Source organism: Lynx rufus, unplaced genomic scaffold, assembly GCF_022079265.1.
Source record: "Lynx rufus isolate CCGP_SWC_20201006 ecotype Redwood Valley unplaced genomic scaffold, mLynRuf1.p SCAF_24, whole genome shotgun sequence".
NCBI classification, from domain to species: domain Eukaryota; kingdom Metazoa; phylum Chordata; class Mammalia; order Carnivora; family Felidae; genus Lynx; species Lynx rufus.
This window is the reverse complement of record NW_025814839.1, coordinates 17,662,975-17,684,511: the sequence shown is the minus strand read 5'-3', so window position 1 is coordinate 17,684,511 and position 21,537 is coordinate 17,662,975. Positions and strand designations below refer to the sequence as shown.

The window sequence follows — 21,537 nt, the reverse complement described above, 5'->3', positions numbered from 1 at the left end:
TTAAAAATAGAACTACCCTATGACCCAGCAGTTACACTACTAGGTATTTATCCAAGGGATACAGGTATGCTGTTTCAAAGGGACACATGCACCCCAATGTTTATAGCAGCACTATCAGCAATAGCCAAAGTATGGAAAGAGCCTAAATGTCCATCGATGGATGAATGGATAAAGAAGATGTGGTATGTATGTACAATGGAGTATTACTTGGCAATCAAAAAGAATGAAATCTTGCCATTTGCACCTATGTGGATGGAACTAGAAGGTATTATGCTAAGCAAAATTAGTCAAAGACAAATGTCACATGACTTCACTCATGAGAAATTTAAGGTAGAAAACAGATGAACACAAGGAAAGGGAGGGGTACAAAACAGAAGAGACTTATAAATATGGAGAACAAACTGAGGGTTCCTGGAGGGGTTGTGGGAGGGGGGATGGGCTAAATGGGTAAGGGGCATTAAGGAATCTACTCCTGAAATCATTGTTGCAGTATAAGCTAACTAACTTGGATGTAAATTTAAAAAATTAAAAATAAACACCTAAAAAATAATTTGTAGTCAGACTTTCTAATGGATTGTTTCTCTTTTTCCTAAACTATAAAAATTCAAAATATAAGACTATTTTTAATACAAATTGTGATTAGTTCAAGTGCCACTGAGATTAGAAATTATTGGTTTTTTTGGAAATTGTATTAATAGAAATAAATCTTTTTTGTAATATAAGGCAGATTAAGCTAGGGATAGTGGTTCACACATGTTTTCAGTTTGAAGAATTCAGTTCCTAAACTTAAATTTTTAAAGAAACATTTCCATTATGGAAATTTCACATCTAACAAAGGAGACATGTTGGTTTAGTGTGAACCCCTGCTTTACCCAAGTTTCATCAGTTAACCCTCATGGACAATCCCATTTCAGTTAATTCCCACTCACTTCCTTCCTAATTATAGGCCACTTCCTTCCTCTCCCTCTCCCAATTATTTTGAACCAAATTCTAGACATTACATTATTTCATTCTTAAGCAATTCAGGATGTAGCTTTCAAAAATAAGAATTTAACGTTATAACCTAAAGAGAAAAAACTATCTTGGTTTCTTACATGTAATGTACTAACAACTTAATAGTGCTTAGTAAAAATGTTCTTAACCTCTTAGACTTTTTTTTTCCCCATCTATAGTATATTCTCTGACTAGAGATGCCTAATATATTGGTTGGAACACTTTGGGGATGAATGCTTTTTCTTTGAGCTTTCTTCTTGTTCGCCTTGGTCACTGGACTTTGATTGTGATTATGCTACTAGACATGGCAGAAAAATCAAATATGATTACTGGGAGCTCTGAAATTATTTAAAGGTTTTGGGTTTTTCCAGGATGAAGAGACTCGGCACAGCCTTGAGTGCATCCAGGCCAATCAGATCTTTCCCAGGAAGCAGCTGATCCGGGAGGATGAGAATCTTCAGGTAATTATAGGCCACTTTGATTATAAAATAAGTATCTAGCATCATAGTAACAATGTAGCCGAGCTAATGAATTGCACTGTATAATTTTGTTTTTCCTTAAACCATACACAAGGTAGAAATGCAAGCTGGAAAACCTCTCTCCTTTTAGAAAGATGTATTTCCTGAGAATGCGTTGTTTGACATGATCATCTCTTGTCATTTCCTTCAGTAATGTTGAATTTGAATAACCAAGTATATTTGAATTATGTGGACATAACTCATCCTCTTTAGGTCCTTTATTTATTTACCATATTTTAAGTTTGAGTGATGGGTTTTATCATCCATTCACTCAACCCGTGCTTGAAGACTTTGCTTTAACTGTTTCAGAACTCTGAAAGGTTTCTTCTTCCATTTTGAAGGTTCCTTTTCTTGAACTTCATGGAGAAAGCACAGAGTATGTGGGCCGTGCTGAGGATGCCATCATTGCCCTTTCTAATTATAGACTTCACATCAAGTTCAAGGAGTCTCTTGTTAATGTAAGTGATTACTAATTATTTTCCCACTAAAGTAGATGGAGAAAGGAAGAATAAAAACTTGTTAATGTTCTCAAAAAGAGGAATGTTCCACAGGGTTGAGTATGAAAACATTGTTTACTCTGCTTTTCTCATACTGAATTTAGCACTTAGGGACACTAGGTTAACAAGCAACTCTTAGGCTTGATTTAAAATGTTACATGTAGTTGTCAGCTGAATTGTCCATTGTTTAGTAATACTGAGCAATCTGTACTAGGTAACGGTGTATCATTAACTTTATAAGGGTTCAAAGGCTGAATAGGTTTTTATTCTTCAGTCTTTAGTAGTTACCAATTGCCTGAGTTGAGATAATTTCCAGGACCTTAATGTCAAATAATGAGATGTATTTTGAGCTCAGTGCGGACTCTCATTATAGGATGAAGTTAACTCTAATGGCTGCTTAGTGGAAGAGCATAGATGTTAAATACAGTGTTTGTTTGCATAATGGACTATATTACTGAAGAAAATGAAGGCTCTCAGATCTCAAGAGTGCATTTACCCTTTTCAGTTATGAGGGTACTCTCTGATCTGGTTCTTCAATGCACTGCCATCATTAGTAGTTTTCAATGAATGTGCCTTTCACCACAAAGATACGAAAGTTCATGTACTTCCACCAAATGAATGCCTTCTTCCTCTTTCATTTGGTAGTATTGTGGCTTTCTTTTTGCAGTTTGGTTCTACCGCAGAGAAATGTATTACGACACTTTATAAGAGCTCAGGGCTTTACTTTCAGATTATGTGTTTTGGTGTTCATTTTGGGATTCTTTGAAATCTGTCACTTATTTTACTCAGTGGTCCAAAAGTTCCCTGACTTCTTTGACACACTCTTTCCTTTGTAGAATGGCTGCCATTTTGTTTGTAATTGGCTTTTATTATTTATGTAGTATTTATTACTCTTTGTAGTTAAGCATTTATATCCCGAAGACATGGCCTGAATTCCTCTTGGCATCTAGATTTGGACTACGATCATAGCTATTAATGTTAGTTTTCTGTCCCATCAACTCAGAATACACATTGGGTTCATCAAGGAGAGAGGCATGCTGTGCATTCATACCCAGTAGCACTGTATTCAGAAGTGTCCATTTGGTACTGGGTGGCCATGATGAGGGGAACTGGATGGAAACTCCTATAAAATCCAAACAACCAGAAATTACCCACCAGCTACTGTGGAAGTAAGGACAGTAATAATTAGTAGAACTGCCCAGTTTAATTTTGTGTTTAAATTCTGTTTATATGTTTGGAATTAATGAAATTATAATTAAATTGCATGTGGGGAGGATATGGTTTCGGGTTTGTTTTTTTGTTTTTTTGTTCTTTTTTTTTTTTTTTGGCCATATAGTTTTCTATCTCTCAACTTGGTTTATAGCCACGTATTTCAGAAGCTACTTGTAGATCTATTTGGGAATAGGGTCTGTTGGATAGAAAGTATAGATTTGACCATGTCATTTACTAGCCGAAAGCCCTTCAGCGTTTTACTTTTTCTAAGATGAAATTACTTAGTATGGTATCAGGCTAAGTGGTGTGATCCTTGGTGCCTAACTTTGGTTTCTTTCTTTTCCCTCTTCTTCCCTTTGCATTATTAGTAAAACCACCCTCCTTGAAATATTCAACCACACTTTACACCTCTGAGTTCTCTCACTTCTCTCCTGCTTGGGAGCTTCTCTTCATCTGTCAAAACCCAGTTTAGGTGGTAATTTCTGTGAAGCCTTTCTCAGTTTCCTCCCTGATGGTTTATTACCTTCACCTCTGGCTTCTTTGGTATCTCTAACACACCTTTACAACATTTATGAAATGTGTTGTAATTTTTTGGTTATTAAGAATCTAGCATGTTTCCTGGTGCCATGGTATTCAGTAAATATTAAGTGATGTGAAGTTAGTATGGGTTTGAAATGGATATTAGACCATTTTGAAACCCCTTTTGGGTTTAAAGCTCATTTAAAAACAATTTCTGTGTGAACAGGACTGTGTCATCATCATCTCTAACAGTGGCTGTATGAGTAGGCTCTTTACTGGAATCATTGGTCCCCCATTGTGATTGAGGTACAATGCTTAAGAAAACTTACTGTTCTTACTTTTGCCCCATTTCATCACCTAAAAGTGTTTTCTCAGCATAATAACCCTTTAAGGCATAGAGCCTGCATGTCAATTAAAAATCCCGACAATGGCTTTGCACAGAGAAATAATGGTGCAAAAGTATTTTGGCATTGCAGTGATTTTAAACATTCAGATTGAGAGAGACCAGGATTTCTCCATACAAATAAATTAATCACGTCATAATAGTAAGCTTCCTAAAACCTGTGGTTACTCCAGAAAACAGTGGCTCTTCCTGCACTAGGTCCTGGGTGGAGTCCAGAGAGTTGGTGATGTTGCCCCTTCTCCTTTCCCTCTCTCCTTTCCTCTCTCAGCAGATAAGTATTTCAATAAAATAAATGAGGTCAAGAGACCCCCCCCTTTAAGAGGTTATTATATCTAAATCAAACTTCAACTGTCAAAGCCCAATATGCCAGTATATATTGTGGCATGCCCTGGTTTGCATCATTTTGTATTCCTTTAAAATAACACATGTAGCACTTCAGAAAGGGACTTACCATCAAGTTTTAAGTAGCTACCTGATATCATATATTCTCTTTTAATTTCACAGCACTTTGAATAAAACCTTTTTGTAGATTTGGATGCCATAACATCATTACTGTATACATATTCACTGGGTATCAGGTTTCCAAGTCCTCGGGTAAACAACCTCTGTAGTAGAGTTCATTGCTGCCTTTAAGATATGAATTGCTCCCGTTCTGTGCTTTTCCCAAACTGTATTTCTACATATGTACAGGTGTATTTCTTTGCTCAGCTAATTTATAAACAAGTAAGTTTTGAAGTGGAATTCATGAAAGTTTAAAACAGTTTTTGTTGTGTAATTCAATAGACTGCCTCTGAATCTGCTGCTTCTGAAATCCCAGTAAGTAGCATGGGAATCCTAGGTGGTTTTTGCACCTGTGCTTTGGAACAAGTTGGTTTTGACTGTCCGATGTTCACCTTGCAAAGCAGCAAAATTTGTCCTCTCTGCATGAGTCCCTTCGCTACTTTTACTAGACAAAGTTCTAGTGGCACACTGTGATGAGAACGATTTGTAGAGTGAGGATAAAGCCCCACAGTTTATACATAAACAGATGGGATTGTGACCTTCAAAAAATGTAAACTGAATTTCAATGAGGAATAATTTGTAAAATTTTCAAAAAGGACATTAAAACTTCTGTTTCCACCTGGTCTGTTAACGCTTCTTAGGAAAAATGTGAAATTGTAACAGCTGCAAACACTTTCCTTAGCGTTTTTTAGTACAGCAAAAATCTTTATTCCCCAAGTATCAAAAGGAAGTTATTCTTAACAGTTAATGCACCTTGGTTGCAGCATTCGTGTGCCAGCAGAGATCTCTAAATCAGTACTGAAGAGTACATTGTAAATATAAAAGGTGAGCAGTAAAGAGTTTGGGTCTTTAACATGTGACAGTCTTTTTCTGACTGGTTTTTATAGAAGATTTAGGGCCCAGATATTCCACAGTTTATTACAGATTTTAGATTTTGACTTATTATTTTCACTCTGTTATTGCCTTTTTTTTTTTTTTTTTAAATCTTTATTTTGAGAGAAAGACTGAGAATGCGAGCAGGGGTGGGGCAGAGGGAGGGAGGGAGAGAGAGAGAGAGAGAGAGAGAGAGAATGAATCTCAAACAGGGTCTGCACTGTCAGTGCAGAGCCGGACGTGGGGCTCGAACCCACAAACCGTGAGATCATGAAATCAAGAGTTAACCAACAGAGCCACCCAGGTACCTCTGTTCCTGCCATTTTTACTTCAAATGTATGTACAGGATTAGTACTTATCATTCACTCTATAAAAAGAGTATGCTTTTATTATTTTTTAAAAATGTTTATTTTTGAGAGAGAGAGAGTGTGAGCTGGGGAGGGACAGAGAGAGAGGGAGACAGAGAATCCAAAGTACGTTCCACGCTGTCAGTGCAAAGCCCTGTGTGGGGCTGAAACTCACGAACTGTGAAATCATGACCTGTGCTGAAGTTGGACTCTAAACCTGCTGAGCCACCCAGGTGCCCCAGTACATTGTTTGTAAAAGGTAGAAATTATCCCAGTTTTAAATTCTGGTGCTTAAAAATAATGTACACGTGCATGCATTCACGCACACATGCGCGCACACACACACACCCAGAATGAAGTAAACATACTAGGTTATGATGACATAAAATTCCCTCTGGAATGAGACAGTACTGTGGGTCTTTAATACTGTGCATGTTTATTAAATTTTTAACTGCTGCTCTCCTGCTTTTTTGGATTGATGCTCTTACGAATTTTGGTGTCTGTGATGTAACTGTTGGCCTTTTGAGGAATTAACAGCACTGAGTGTGTTTGGTGTCTTGTTTTGAGCATGAGTTTGGTGGAGTTTATAAGTGGAAACGCACTGTAAAGGAAGACAGAATTACCTGTCACGTAGAAGGTAGAGGAGAAGGAAGCAAAAAGAAAATGAGTTGCCACAAAACACTGAAATCAGTAGGTTAGGGAGAATTTGAATTAGATTCTTCCTACTCTTCCATGGATAGAACTGTCCCCAAATCATCTTGGTTTAAATTCTGTTTTCTTCTTAAAGGTCTTTGATGGAAAGACCACTTAATTCTGAAAGAAATATTAAAGTAGAACTCCTACAGAAAGGAGGGACAATCTCGGAAGAAAGAAAGGTGCACCATTATAATGGAAGGAGCCTGTGCTAGAGGACAGACATGGTTTTCTGGTCCTGACTTTGCCTCTAGCTTCTAGTATAGAGGCTTAACCTCCCTGGGCTGTAAAATGGCCTAGAATTGAATGACACAGATTCAGTGACATAGAATTCAGTGGCACTGATGAGAATCTGTAATTGTTTGCTGATGGGGTTGAACATTGGGTGTTTCTGGTTACAGAAATGGTAAGAGATCGTTTTTGATGTATAAGGAGAATTCAGAAACCTAAAGCAATGGAGTAGGCCTTTAAAAAAAGTAGAGACCTTATATGTTTTGTTTGGGTGTATGAAGAGGAAAAGAAAGCCTCTTCCACCTTTTTAGAAGAGGAAGCAGTCTTGATGGGGATTGGGGTAGAAATGAGAAGAAAAAAGGGAGATGTTCATTTGATATAAAATCAGGTATTTCTCTCTTATGTCTCTCTTATTGCTGCATATTAAACTTCCCTGCATGTGACAATCTGCATGAGCATTAAAATCTGCTGTTTTCCATATCTATGACTTGAGTACACATGGTTGTTTCTGTTGATTTGCCAGGTAGATCTGCATACTAGCGTCTGGTATTTATACCCTTCTTTGTTAAATTTGCAATGTGAAAAATGTGTAAAAATTTGCATATCAAATGCATTTTAGGTAGTGAATATTTCACATGCTCTGAGGTATTTCATTATTCTGGAAGTCTGGACCCAGGCCCTTGGGGTCTCAGACAATAGTAGGGGATGTCAAGCTTACCTCTTCTTTGTAGCACAGTAGCTTAGGCTGGTCCAGTCCCTCTAGCAGCTGCTAATAGCATTAGTTGGTTTTCAGATTTTATGGTTATAAGGAGAGGTGATTGAGAGGGACCTGGGATTCAGGTGACTGCTCAGAGATCTGTCTCTCCAAATCAGTGGATTTTTAAAGCTCACTTTTACTCCACTCTAGGCTCTTTGTATTCCCTCTGCCTGGGACTTGCTAAGCTGTGACCATCTGATGTTCAGAAAACAGGAAGTTTGGAAACTTGTCCGAGGAAATTAGGAAGCAAGCAAAATTTTAGTTGGTAAAATTTTAGAAAATTGAAATTAGAATTCTTAATTGCCATTCTGGCAGCCAGTTTTGGGAAGGGAGGAAGAAGGGAAATGAGGGTACATTTAAAAACAACAACAACAAAGCAATATGAGTCTCTTACAGGCCAAAGGACTGGCCTGGAAACAAATCAGCATTGTCTTCCATTCTCTATCTTTTTAATCTACTATTCTTCACAATTCTTGATAGTTTATCCCTACTGATTGGTATATATTGTGGTTTTTTCCTTCTGAGATGTACACGTCTTAAAAAAATTTTTAGCCGCATCACCCGCTGTTTCTGTAGCACCTTGTGGTTAAGGACTTAAAAACAGAGGGCCAGAGCTTCTTTTTTTATCAGAACACAGGCAAGATTTCTTCCCTTACCCTCAGTCCTATCACAAGTATAAGGACATTTTGTAGATTATAGACTTAGAACTAAGGAAGACGGCTCTAGTTCTGAGGTAGAAACTTCCAGTCATTATCTGTATAATATTATTTTGCTTTCTTCTCTTTTTTAATCCCTGCCCCAGTTTCTGTTTCTGGTCTCAGACATCCAGCACTGGGCTTCTTTTTGATCCTGACATCATCGTCCTGAGAGGTTGCTGATTCTGGCAACTGCATGGTGGGGCAGGGTTTGCAGGAAGCCTGTTTCTGAAACTGGGTTAGCTAATATGAGGGCTACCCTGTGCAGGCATCACTTTCTTGTTTCTGTATTGGAGGAGAGTGCCCTCCTCTTTTCATGCTACACATGAATTGTTGGAATGCTACTTGCAATTCCCAGAGCTACATTTTGGCTGGGCATGATACAGTGTAAGAGACAGTGGTCTACACCTTCTTCAAGGAATGAGTGTATCCACAATTATTTTACCAGGCTCTCTTTAGAAGTTTTGGAGGGGCACCTGGTTGGCTCAGTTGGTTAAGTGTCCAACACTCACTCACTCTCTCTCTCTCTCTCTCTCTCTCTCTTAAAAAAATTTTTAAATGTTTATTTTTAAGAGTGAGAAAGAGGGTGTGTGGGCAAGGGAGGGAGGGGAAGAGAGAGGGAGACCAAGGGTCTGAAGCTGACTCTATGCTGACAGCAGAGAGCCTGGGGGGTCGAACTCATGAACTGTGAGATCATGACCTGAACTGAAGTCAGATGCTTAACCGACTGAGCCACCCAGGCTCCCAAGCATCTGACTCTTGATTTCAGCTTGGGTCATGATCTCCTGGTTCATGTGATTGAGCCCCACGTCAGGCTCTGTTCTGATGGCATGGAGCCTACTTGAGATGCTCTCCCCCCTCCCCCTCTTGAGTCAGTCTGTCTCTCTCTCTCTGTCTCTGTCTCTCTCTCTCTCTCTCAAAATAAATGGATAAACATTAAAAAAAAACAGCATTCATATATAGAAGTTTTGGAAATTGTTTTTTGAAACCAGGGGTAGAGTCAAGGTGAATTGAGCAAGAGGGAGGAATCTTACATCAACTTGAGGATCTGTCACCTTGTTCAAATGCTTTCTCTATCTGCCTCTCTTCTCCCATCCCTCTCCACTATTGTACTTCTGTGTTCAGTAGAGTCTGTTCACCATATTGTCAGGGGAGAGAACCATTCCATCTTGTTCATACTTCAAACCCCACTCAGCTCCTCTGGTCTTTTTTTTTTTTTTTAAATTTTTTTTTTCAACGTTTATTTATTTTTGGGACAGAGAGAGACAGAGCATGAACGGGGGAGGGGCAGAGAGAGAGGGAGACACAGAATCAGAAACAGGCTCCAGGCTCTGAGCCATCAGCCCAGAGCCTGACGCGGGGCTCGAACTCACGGACCGCAAGATCGTGACCTGGCTGAAGTCGGACGCTTAACCGACTGCGCCACCCAGGCGCCCCTCCTCTGGTCTTTTGAAGCAAATTAGACCTCACTGGTTTTAGGACCTTTGACCACTGTGTGGCCTGCTCCCTGCACTTTGATACCTGTGGGTCTCTTCTGCTTATCAGAGAGCCTGACAAGCAGCTACATCTTTTCTGTGCAGCTTGCAGGCAGTTGAGATCTCCAGTCTTTTTCAGGATGCTCCTTTGCTGACACAAAGTCACAAGCCCACTTGTCATTTGGGGCCAGTAAGTATAGTCCCATTGTCACCTTGATCTGCACTTCTTTTCTGTAAATAAGATTACCATCCTGGTTCCCGTCAGCTTCTTTGCCATTGCAAATCACAGCTAGTTATAGTGTATAAAGTAGTACTTGGAGAGATTGTGAGTTTGATGCTTGAGAGATGACATATTTCCCTGTTCTTCCAGAGATGGTGCCTTCTCTTTATTCATTGTCTTCATGCTCAGACATGACTTGAGGCTGTTAATTTAGAGGAAAAGAAAGGGAAACCCTAGTTCACTCCATAGTAAATCACTTGAATACTAATGGGACAGATAAATTTGCAGTTCTGCTTGCTGTCTTCCCCTGTAGAGCTTTTGAATCTTTCTTGTTCGACCCACTGAGGGAACTACAGGGTCAATGCCTTCTTGACTAAGGGGAATTCATATTTTTAAATTGCAGGTTCCATTACAGCTTATAGAAAGTGTTGAATGCCGAGATATATTTCAGCTTCATTTGACTTGCAAAGACTGCAAAGTTATCAGGTATGTGATATATTTATGCTGCTATTTAGTGTGGAAAAATATGTATTTTTTAAAAATTTTTTATTATTATTGAGAGACAAAGAGTGTGAGCAGGGGAGGGGCAGAGAGAGAGGGAGACACAGAATCTGAAGTAGGCTCCAGGCTCTGAGCTGTCGGCACAGAGCCCGACGCGGGGCTCGAACTCACAAACCGTGAGATCATGACCTGAGCTGAAGCCGGACGCTTAACCGACTAAGCCACCCAGGTGCCCCCAAAATATGTATTTTTAAAAGAATAGATCTCTGGTTTGGTAACAGAAGAATAGCTTTTGAGGGTCAGCCTTGTTAGGAATATTTTCTGAGTAGTTAGTGCCTGAAATATTTTATCTTTAGGCTACTTTGCTATTTGAAAAGTGTCTTTTAAATTTTTTATTTGGAAATTATTTCAAATTTACAAAAAAAAAGTGCAACAATAAAATATTACAAAAACACTGATTTAAACATTTTACCCCATTTGCTTTATTATTTACAGGGGCTGTGTGTTGTGTATGTGTGTGTTTCTTTTTCTAGACAATTTGAAAGTAAATTAACATGATCCTGGCTTTTCATCCTGAAATACTTTTATGTGCTTTCCTAAGAATAGGGATATTTTCTTACATAACCATGTTGTCATTATCAACTTCACAACTTTACACTCATAATACTTTTATCCAGTCTGCTATCCATGTTCCAGTTTTGTCACTTGACCTAATAATGCCCTTTCTAGCATTCCTCATTCAGAATAGGGTCCATGCAAGGTCAGGTATTACATTAATTGCCATGATTCTGTAGCCTTATTTAATCTGAAGCATTTTTCTCCATCTCTTTGTCTTTGATGATATTCACACTGTAAAGAATATAATCTTTTATTTTAATAGAATTTTTCTCATTTTGTGTCTGTCCAGTGTTTCCTTATGATTAAATTGAGGTGGTGTATTTTCAGCTGCAATACTGTATGTGTGAGGTTGTGTCTTTTTCAGGGTACTCTATTGAATCTGTTGGCAAACGGTGTCCATCTGTCTCTATTGCTGATGTCAATTTTGATCTGTCTTGTCAAGATGTCCCCTGCTTTCTGTATAATTCCTACATTTTCTCCTTTGCAACTGATAAACAGTCTGTGGGAGAAACTTGAAGACAATGAAAATATCCTGCTTCTCATCAAATTTCTTCATAGATTTAGCATCCATTATGGTTTTTATCTGATGTTGTCTTTACTATAATGGTTGTAAATGATGCCTGAAATGTGCTTTTAAATTTAGTAGCTCTAGAAGTTCTAAATTCCGCAAGTTTTTAGTTTATCTCTTTGATTAACTTTGGAGTGCCAGTAAACGTTGTGTGTTGACATACTGATGAGCCACATTGATTGGGATGGGGGAGAGGTTTACGGGGGACTCCTTGGTTTTAAGGTAAATAAGTTCCTTTGTAGCCATTGAGATTTGGCTTGCTTTTCATAGGTACTGACTACAACTTGTTTATTAGTTACTCAATTTTGAACACTGTTGGCATTTAAAAAGGTGAAGTATTTTTTGCCCTAATTATTTTAATCTGTATGTACTGAAAATTGCAATTGACAGTAGAATTGTTTGGTTACATGGTTACAGCTGAAAGTTTCAGTGTAATGTATCTTATTTTGGATGTACAATTACTGATTTATTCTAATGGCTGAGTAGACAGATTTGAACTTATCTGACTGGCCAAAAGTTGCGCTGTGATTTATTTTTGAGCTTGGCCTAATAGGTTATAACAACAAAATGAACATTCTCTAAACCTATTTCTTGACAACCATAAAGCTTTGGTGGAAGATACAGAAGAAGGAAACCTTACTCATGGAAGAGAAAACTGCCATTTTACTTTAATAATTACCATTAATCAATCTTAAGCATTTAATTAGTCTAAAAAATAAGTTTTCCACATGTCCATTTTTTTTTTTCCTTTTTTACATTTTGTACCATTGGCTAAAATTTGTTGGACCTGTAGTTATTACAAATGATAAACATGTGAAACATGACCTCTGATGCTTTTCTTGACCGTAGCTGTCACTGCACTGGGAGTTAGGTACTCTTGAAATGTTGGCTTCCCTTATTGATATTGTCAGCTGTCTTCTAATTACATCCATATTTGTTTGGCTTTACAAAGGTGTCAGTTCTCAACCTTTGAGCAGTGTCAAGAGTGGCTTAAGAGACTAAACAATGCAATCCGACCACCTGCTAAAATAGAAGATCTCTTCTCATTTGCATACCATGCTTGGTGCATGGAGGTCTACGCCAGTGAAAAAGAACAACATGGAGACCTGTGCAGACCAGGTAGACCTTTCTAAAATGTAAAAATGGTGGTTCTATTATTGTTTGAGGTACCCTTAACATGAAATGGGACTCCTAAGCATTCATGTATTGAATCAGTGTATATTTATGGAGCACCTAAGCATTTGTGCATCATTCTTCTAAGATAAATAGAACATGTTTCCTGCCTTTTAGGGGAAAGGAAGAACACATCACAATCTGCTGGGGCTAAGGTTTAATGGGTGTTGTAAGAAGCCTAATGGAAGGGAGCCATGAATCATATGCACATTCCCAAATGTGAAGACTTCACGTTCATGGTGGCTTTTGAGGTAGAATAAGGGTTCATTGAAGGTTGAAGGGTTCATTGAGTAGAGAAAGAGGAAAAGTGTTGGAACAAGTAGCATGAACAAAGGTCCAGAAGTGTGTGACATTAGGGCTCAGAGTAATGGCATACAAAATGGCCTTTCACTATCTTCTTATTTTCTTTTTTTAAAAAGGTTTGTTTATTTATTTTGATGGGAGGTGGGCAGAGAGAGAGAGAGGCAGAAAGAATCCCAAGCAAGCTCTGTGCTCTCAGCACAGAGCCCGACATGGGGCTCGATTTCACAAAGTATGAGATCATGATGAGCCAAAATCAAGAGTTGGATGCTTAACCAATTGAGCCACCCAGGCAACCGTATCTTCTTGTTTTCAAGTCATACATTTTCGTGTTGTTACCCCTTTCATCTCATAGATGAAACAGAGGTCCAGAGAGGCCGGGTGACTTCCTTCAGGACAAATACAGAAGCTGAGCCTGTGCTGGAGCCTAGGCCTTCTAATTTCACAGATCTTTGTCCTACTCTTTCTCACTCAGAAATGGCTTGGATCAAGTTCATGTTATTCCTTTGCATGTAGTTGTCTGTAAACTTCATGTTGCCATAAATGAACTTTGCTGGTCCAACACTCAATCTTTAGTGTGTCAAGCCTGGAAGCAAAGTCTTGGATTTCTAAACAGTGAAAAGTTGTGAGCCTCCTTCCAATAAAGTTTCCTCTTGGGACTTTTTTCTTTAAACCTCAGTTTTTAATCCTGAATTTTTGATCTTAACAGTTTTGCCCTGAGTCATTTGAAGCTAATCTAGCTTTGCTTGCATTACTTTGTTTCCTGGCTCACTCACTGGTTGAAAATTTTGGTTCATAATTAAAATACAGCATAAGCATCATCTTATTTTTAAAGATGCTTTGATGTATACTTTTGTTTGACCCTTATGACCTCATCAAACAGGCAGGATAGCCTGGTGTTTCTGTTTTGGGAGCCAAAGAAATGAGACTCAGAGGTAAAGCCTGTTGCTAAGTCCCACCGTCAGTCAGTGACAGAGCTAGTACCTAAACCCAGTTCTCAGCTATTGAGAGTTGACTGGGGGAAAGTTCTGTGGATGTGGAGATGAAAAACTGGTACCTGCCCTCATGGAGCCTGAAGGAAAGTATCAGGAATCCAAGCTGCTCATGAGCCTGGTCAGGCCAGTGGAGCTCATAGTCAGCCATAAGAGTCCACACCATCCTTGGATATTGGAATGTCCTTAGACTGTCTCTCACTTCACTCCTTTATCCGTTGCATCTTTTTCTTTTTCCTTCTTTATTGAGAAGCCATTGTATTTTTGTTGTTGTTGTTCTTTATGGCTTTTGTCAAGGTTTTTTTTCTTAAAGATAAAATTTACCTACAGGGAAATGCACAGATCTTACATGCATATTTGCTGAATTTTTAACCACTGTATCTTATCAAATTTTTACTCTCAGGGCACCTGGGTGGCTCAGTTGGTTAAGCGTCTAACTCTTGATTTTGGCTCAAGTCCTGATCTCATGGTTGGGAGATTGAGCTCCATTGGGCTCTGCACTGGGCGTGGAGCCTGCTTAAGATTCTCTTTCCCTCTTTCCTGCTTGTGTTCGTTCCCTCCCTCCCTCCCTCCCTCCCTCTCTGTCTCTAAAAAAAAAATATATTTTTTTAGTCTCTACCATTTCCTAGGATAATGAAGTTAGTGAGTATATCTTGCTGCACATTATGTTATATAAGAACTTCAGTTGTTTAAGACTCCTAATTCTAAAGGGCATTTCCCTAGTTTTAGGTTGGTTAGTCAACAGGGCTTGTTTTATTCTCCTAATTTGTTTTCTCACAACTACAGACTGAAAATTCCTCATCTCTTTAGATGATTCTTCATTCCCTTGATAAAATTAGTTTATTTTGGATTTGGGCCATCTCTTAGGGTATTGCTAAGATGTGCTACATCAGAATTTCACCTTTTTTTTTTTTTTTTAATGTTTATTTATTTTGAGAGACAGTGAAGTGGCAGGGAGGGGCAGAGAGAGAAAGAGGGAGAAAGAGAATCCCAAGCAGTCGCTGTGCTGTTAACACAGGGCTGGACACGGGGCTCGATATTATGAACCACAAGATCATGACCTGAGCTGAAATCAAGAGTTGGACGCTTAACTGACTGAGCCACTCAGGCATCCCAGAGCTTCACTCTTTTAATTATGAATTGCTTTGTCTTGAGCTGGGATGACTTGGGTCCCCAGACCCTTCCCTTTCTGATCTGGTATTCTTTGGCCACCAGAACATATAGATGTCTGTAGTGTCCTCTGTCTTTTAATGAGTTTTTGATGGATGGAGGTATTTGGGGGGTAAAGTACTGATTTAAGAACTAGGAAACCTGAATTCAAATACATATATTTTACCATTTAATTAAAAAAATATTGGGGAAGCCATTTATCTTCTCTGTACTTTAATTTCCTTTGTTCTTCAAACTGAGACATTCCTGTTCTTCCTGTCCAAGTTGATCAGGGTATCCTGCAGATCAGATCTATTATTGCTGGAGAGTTCAGTAAATATTTGAGTGCTTCCTATGTGCCATACTTGTTAAAACATTTTGGAAACTGAATCTACAAGGTGATGCCATTGTAACTGATTGGTTGGAACTTACTCTGAGTGATGGTTGTATTTTGTTTCTTCGTAGTATATACAAATCCACACTAAGTTAACTTGCTGTCACAAGGAATCTTACTGTACTTGGTTTGAGTATGTGCATATGTATGGCTTTTTCCTTTTTATATATTTTCACTATGGAGTACAGAGGGAAAACTTGCTCTTATGCAAAACACTGTGGTGGCATTTTTAAAGTCAGTCAACCTGGTTCTTCTGTCTCCACCCAATATTGTTGAGTGTTGATGGTGGCTACAACATTACTCACCAAATATGAGCATACCAGACAACCACATTCTTCTAAGTCATCTTTAGGGTGAGACAGCACTTGAGATATTTCAAAGTAATGCCTTTGTATAATCTGCTCCAACACATGAGATCATAAGCATGGACTCTGAAGGGTTGAAGTTATTAGTTTATTTAGTCTTTTAGTAGTTAATAAGGCCTTTGATGGATTCTTCTCTGCCTAGCCTGTTAAGAGTAGAATGTGTCAGGGAGGAGGGAAATGGGAAAATTGCATCATTACCTTGTATTCATATAAATCTTAGTTTCTGACTGTTGAAGCTGTTATAGGTAAGCAAACCACATTGTAGCCAAAGCTCTGAGTCTTAGTCAGCTTTGGAAGAAGTCTCAACATTGTTATTGGAAGTTTACCTGTGAAACTTGCAAAAGCCTTTGCAAAACTGTTGACTCTGCTCTTAGACCCATTGCAGATCTAAAAAAGGAATGGATTAAAAGCTTAAAGCTTCTCTCCCACATGCTCAGTTTTCTTTTCTTCATTGTAGCAGCCTTCTTGGTGATAGTTCTGTACTTGAGCATTAGGCAGGAGTCCTGACAGATGATTGGGCAATTCATTTGTTAGTTTAGTCGCATCAGGCCCACCTTTCTGACCTCTCTTCCGTGAAATGCCCATTAAGCATTTTGTTTAACCATGAACAGCATAGGACTCTGGGTCTTACACTGTTGTGCAGCTGCCTGTTTCCTATAAAGCAAAAGCCCCTGCCAGCAGAGTCTGTCTTACGTATTTGAATGCAGTCCAGTAAGCGTACATTTAGATGACTGTACTGGGACCTTTGTTCATAGAAAAGAATGATTCCTCCTATATTTGAAAATCTGGAAGGGCTGGTTCTCACCTTCCCTGACTCTGGTGCTGTTCTTTTTCCCTTACATCCTGGGTAGAGGTCTGGCTCTTCTATCACAGGCCTTTAAGCTGTCTATAATTGTGGGCTCGAATACTCAGGATCGCCAGGGAGCTAGATTTTTTGGGGGGAAAATTTTTTAGACTGCCTCTTGACACTGGTTATGTTAGAGGGGCTCATTGCTTTAAAAAGGTTTTCATTCCCACTAAAATAAGAATAGCTGGACTGTTTGCATTTGTTGTACAAGAAATAACTAAATATTAAAAAAGGATACATTTCATTTGAGATTGGGGGAGGGCAGACAGGAGGGTTGAAATGGAAATATAAAGCAAAACAAAAAACTTATAACCAGGGGCAGCTGGGTGGCTTGGTCCATTAAGCATCCGACTCTTGGTTTCAGCTCAGCTCATGATCTCATGGGTCATGGGATTAAGCCTCACACTGGGCTCTGCACTGACAGTGAGGACCCTGCTTGGAATTCTCTCTCTCCCTCTCTCTTTGCCCTTCCCCCTACTCGTGTGCACTTGCTCTCTCAAGATGAATACACATTAAAAAAAAAAAAAAAAGATTCTCTTTCTCTCTCTGCCCCTCTCCCCCATGTGTGCCGTCTCTCCTCAAAAAAGAACAAGAAACTTACAACCGTAATATTTAAAATGGATTATAGTATATCTAGTATTGTGGAAACATGAGAATTCTTAGAAATTCTTAAGAGAAATCAGCAAAGAGATGTGCTTGGCATTCATTTTTCTGGCTGAATAAACATAAGGGAACTTCTAACACAATTTGGCAAAAGCCAGTTGAATTACTCATGTATTTAAGGTCTCCTATATTAAAAAAATACATATATATATTTTTAATGTTAGAGAGCATGAGCAGAGAGAGAGGGAGAGAGAGAGAGACACACACACAGAATCTGAAGCAGGCTCGAGACTCTGAGCTGTCAGCACAGAGCCTGATGCGGGGCTTGAACCCATGAACCATGAGATCCTGACCTGAGCCGAAGTTGGACACTTAACCGACTGTGAGCCACCAAGGCATCCCATTGCTAGATTTTTTTTTAAAGCATTACTTTTCAAACTGTTAGTTGTTATGCACTTGTGGGTCATGAAATCAAAGTTTTAAGAAATGAAATACAAAATGAAACACTTAGGATAGAAAATACCAAAATGAGTCACACATAGTAATGGTAGGTACAGTTTTGTGAAACTCTTAAAAATAAACATGTTATGTTGGATTATGATATAAAACATAATTCAATTGTGATGGTCATTTTCAAAGTTAGAAAGTTAGTGCTTTAGAGGATACAAAGGTAATTAAAAGTCTTTTTTCTCAAGGAACTTGAATAACAAATGCTTTATGCTTGCTAGGCAGTATATTATTTCTTTGTCACTCAGAACTTCATGCTCCTGATGATGGTTGTAAGCTTTTCTTTGGGCAACAGTTCTGTGTGATAAATTACCAGTGGTGGTGATGCTGGTGGTGATTTTGCCAGTGATTATTTTAAAGTATCTATGTGCTTACACTAAGATGGAGGTACTAATGTTAACAATCATTAAAGTACTTTTAACCTTTTGCAAAGACTTGGAGCTGTATGGAGGTGGGAAAAATCTCATTAATGAATGAACTTGGAAATTGTTACAGTTTTACAGTTTTTAGATTGGGATTATAAGTGAAAGACTGTCTAATATTCTTGATGGTCACTATTCCTTGCAGTTTGTAGACAGATGGCACCCCAATTTGGATAGCTTTTTTCCTATTTCAAAGCCCACATCATTTCTAAAATTTTTCCAGAATGGGATGCATTCAGCTGATTATTTCTTCCTACATCTCTGCACCTCATCTTTTTATAGCTCTCCTTCAGGAAACGTATAATACCTAGTTTAAACTCAAGAAAAGCAGTTTAAATAGGAAGTAGTTTTATAGAATTGTCCTTCATTCAAGTAATTGGTGTTTGCTGTTCTGAAGCTCCACTCCCAGGGAGAGCAAAGCTTTATACTTTGATCACCAAAGCAATCTGCTTTGTGCTTTTGTTATTGTTGTTTCTCCCAGCCCCCACCAGCATTTACTTTACTACCTATAACACTACATATTAGAGATACTGCTTAATCGTTTTTTGTTTGTTTGTTTTACTGCCCTAGGACTCTGTGTGTTTTCAAGGAAGAAGGTTATTTCAGATTTAATGACTTTTATGTTAGGTTCATTTCTGCCTTTGTAGCTCAGTGTCTTTAGGAAGAGAAAGCCAGTTTCATTAGGGCAAAATGTGGGCAGGTTATACTTGTTTGGGTGAATGTTCTTACAGGTGGTCAGCACTTTAGTTAGTAGTATGGTGTTTCCTGAGATTCCTAGGTACTGGGAGTTATTATAGTTTTGTGATCTCTAAAATTCTATAATCTATAAGCCTCTGAAAATAAAAAGATTTTTCTTATCTTATTTGGTGGCTTGACCTGGTCTGAGCTGAAATGAAGCTTGACTTAACTCATTTAGTGTGAATTATCCATGCATTTCACTGTAGAAATATTAATGTTTGATTAGTAGACCCTGTTGAGAGAGTGTTAACCTAATACTATATTATGTGCACTATCTTAAACTCCAGAAAACCTAAGTTTTGAGATCTGGCCCTTAGTCTTTCTGATGAGTTGTAGATCTATATTACTATTCTTGATGAACTTGGTATTATTTTTTATGTATACTGTGAGTGTGGACCTAGGAAAGTAGCCAGTGTAGTGACAAGGACTGGGTTTTGGGACCAGACAGACTTGCCATAATAACCTCTCTCAGTCTCAGTTTTATCCTGTGTAAAATGAACTCAGTGATAACCACTCAGAGTAGGTAGTAGTGATTAGATGAGATAACCTAATTCTTGAAAAAAAAAAAAAATTTTTTTTAATGTTTATTCTTTTTTTTTTAATTTTTTTTTTTTTAACGTTTATTTATTTTTGAGACAGAGAGAGGCAGAGCATGAACGGGGGAGGGTCAGAGAGAGAGGGAGACACAGAATCGGAAGCAGGCTCCAGGCTCTGGGCCATCATCAGCCCAGAGCCCGACGTGGGGCTCGAACTCACGACCGTGAGATCGTGACCTGAGCTGAAGTCAGACGCTTAACCGACTGAGCCACCCAGGCGCCCCCTTTAATGTTTATTCTTGAGAGAGACAGAGCACGAACAGAGGAGGGGAAGAGAGAGACACAGAATCTGAAGCAGGCTCCAGGCTCTGAGCGGTCAGCACAGAGCCCGATGTGGGGCTCAAACCCACCCGACCTGCAAGATCATGACCTGAGGTGAAGTCTGACACCTAACCGACTGAGCCACCCAGGTGCCCTGAGATAACCTGATTCTTGATCAAAATTTGAAGATGTGGAAACAGCCTAAGCATTTGTCAATAGATGAATGGATAAAGAAGATGTGGTATATGTGTGTAATATTCCATACACAGGGATAATGGGCCATTAAAAAAAAGAAAGAAAATTTGGCATTTGTGACATCATGGAGGAACCTAGAAGTTATTATGCTAAGTGAAATAAGACAGAGATAGACAAATACCATATGATTTCACTTATATGTGGGATCTAAAAAACAAATGAACAAACGAAAAAACAGATACAGACTCATAAATACCGAGAACAAACTGGTGGTTGCCAGAGGGGGAGGTGTGTAGGGGATGGGCAATATAGGTGAAGGGGATTAAGAGGTATAAACTTCCACTAGCAGAATAGGGTTCAGTCAGTAATACTATAATAACTTTGTATGGTGAAAGATGGTACCTGTACTTACGGTGAGCATTTCATAATGTACGTAGTTGTTGAAGCACTATGTCTTACACCTGAAACTAATGTAAATTGTATGTTAGCTATACTTCAATTAAAAAATTTAATTTCCTCATTCCTTTGTATATAGCCTTGTCCTGGCAGGGAATTTGTAAACTAAAACTAAATATATTTAAAACTAAAACTGTAGTTTTAAACTAAAACTAATATATATTTTCTTTATATAATAACTAGCAGGGTAGCTATGCTTTTATTCTACCTGTTTTGCAAAATGGTATTCATTTCTTTCTGCTGTCCTTGGCCCCTAGGGGAGCATGTAACGTCAAGATTTAAAAACGAAGTGGAGCGGATGGGTTTTGATATGAACAACGCCTGGAGGATTTCCAATATCAATGAGAAGTATAAGTGAGTTGTATGGGACCCTGTGGACTGTGTTTCATAGCCAGTGCCTTTGCAGATACCCCAATTCTCATGTGGCAGAACATGTGAACTTAGACATTTTCTTTCAATAGAGATTTATTACATCTCACTGCAGGGTCTTCAGAGTACTTCTTGAGCCTTCTGTTCCCATTGCTCTCACTGGAGCGGAAAAGTGATCCTTAATAGGATTCTAGCTGGAAACTTCTTTTCCATCCCCTCCAGGCCTCTGTTCTTCCTGGTGCATGCATTTCCTGGGCAGTATTGTGTTCACGGGTAGGCCAGCAGTTTCCATTGTTCTCATCACCAATTGACCTCACTTTGGAGATAGAATCAGTGATCTCACAAGCGGTGATAAAACACTCAGCAGGGAATTTTTATGACAAATTTTACTCCAGATTCTATGAAATAGACGTTAAGTACTATTCTTTCTAACTTCATAGCTTTGATCATTTAATCATTAAATATTTCCCATTACCTGTTTCCTTAAAAGGTGTAAGTACTTTGGTGTGGGGGAGGGCAGTTAACTACTATGATTTTGGTGATCCAGAT

At 38.7% G+C, this 21,537-nt stretch overlaps 1 protein-coding gene across 8 annotated transcripts in view; it reads left to right on the top strand.

Moving 5' to 3' along the window:
• The window catches only part of MTMR3 (myotubularin related protein 3), a 151,086-nt gene that overhangs the window by 101,175 nt on the left and 28,374 nt on the right, over positions 1–21,537 (top strand). For all 8 annotated transcript variants that reach the window (XM_047088013.1, XM_047088016.1, XM_047088010.1 and 5 more), the window contains 5 exons: positions 1,365–1,454; positions 1,853–1,969; positions 10,338–10,420; positions 12,574–12,740; positions 20,877–20,973. In XM_047088013.1, the coding sequence (XP_046943969.1) occupies positions 1,365–1,454; positions 1,853–1,969; positions 10,338–10,420; positions 12,574–12,740; positions 20,877–20,973 (554 nt within the window). The remainder of the gene's footprint in view (positions 1–1,364; positions 1,455–1,852; positions 1,970–10,337; positions 10,421–12,573; positions 12,741–20,876; positions 20,974–21,537) is intronic.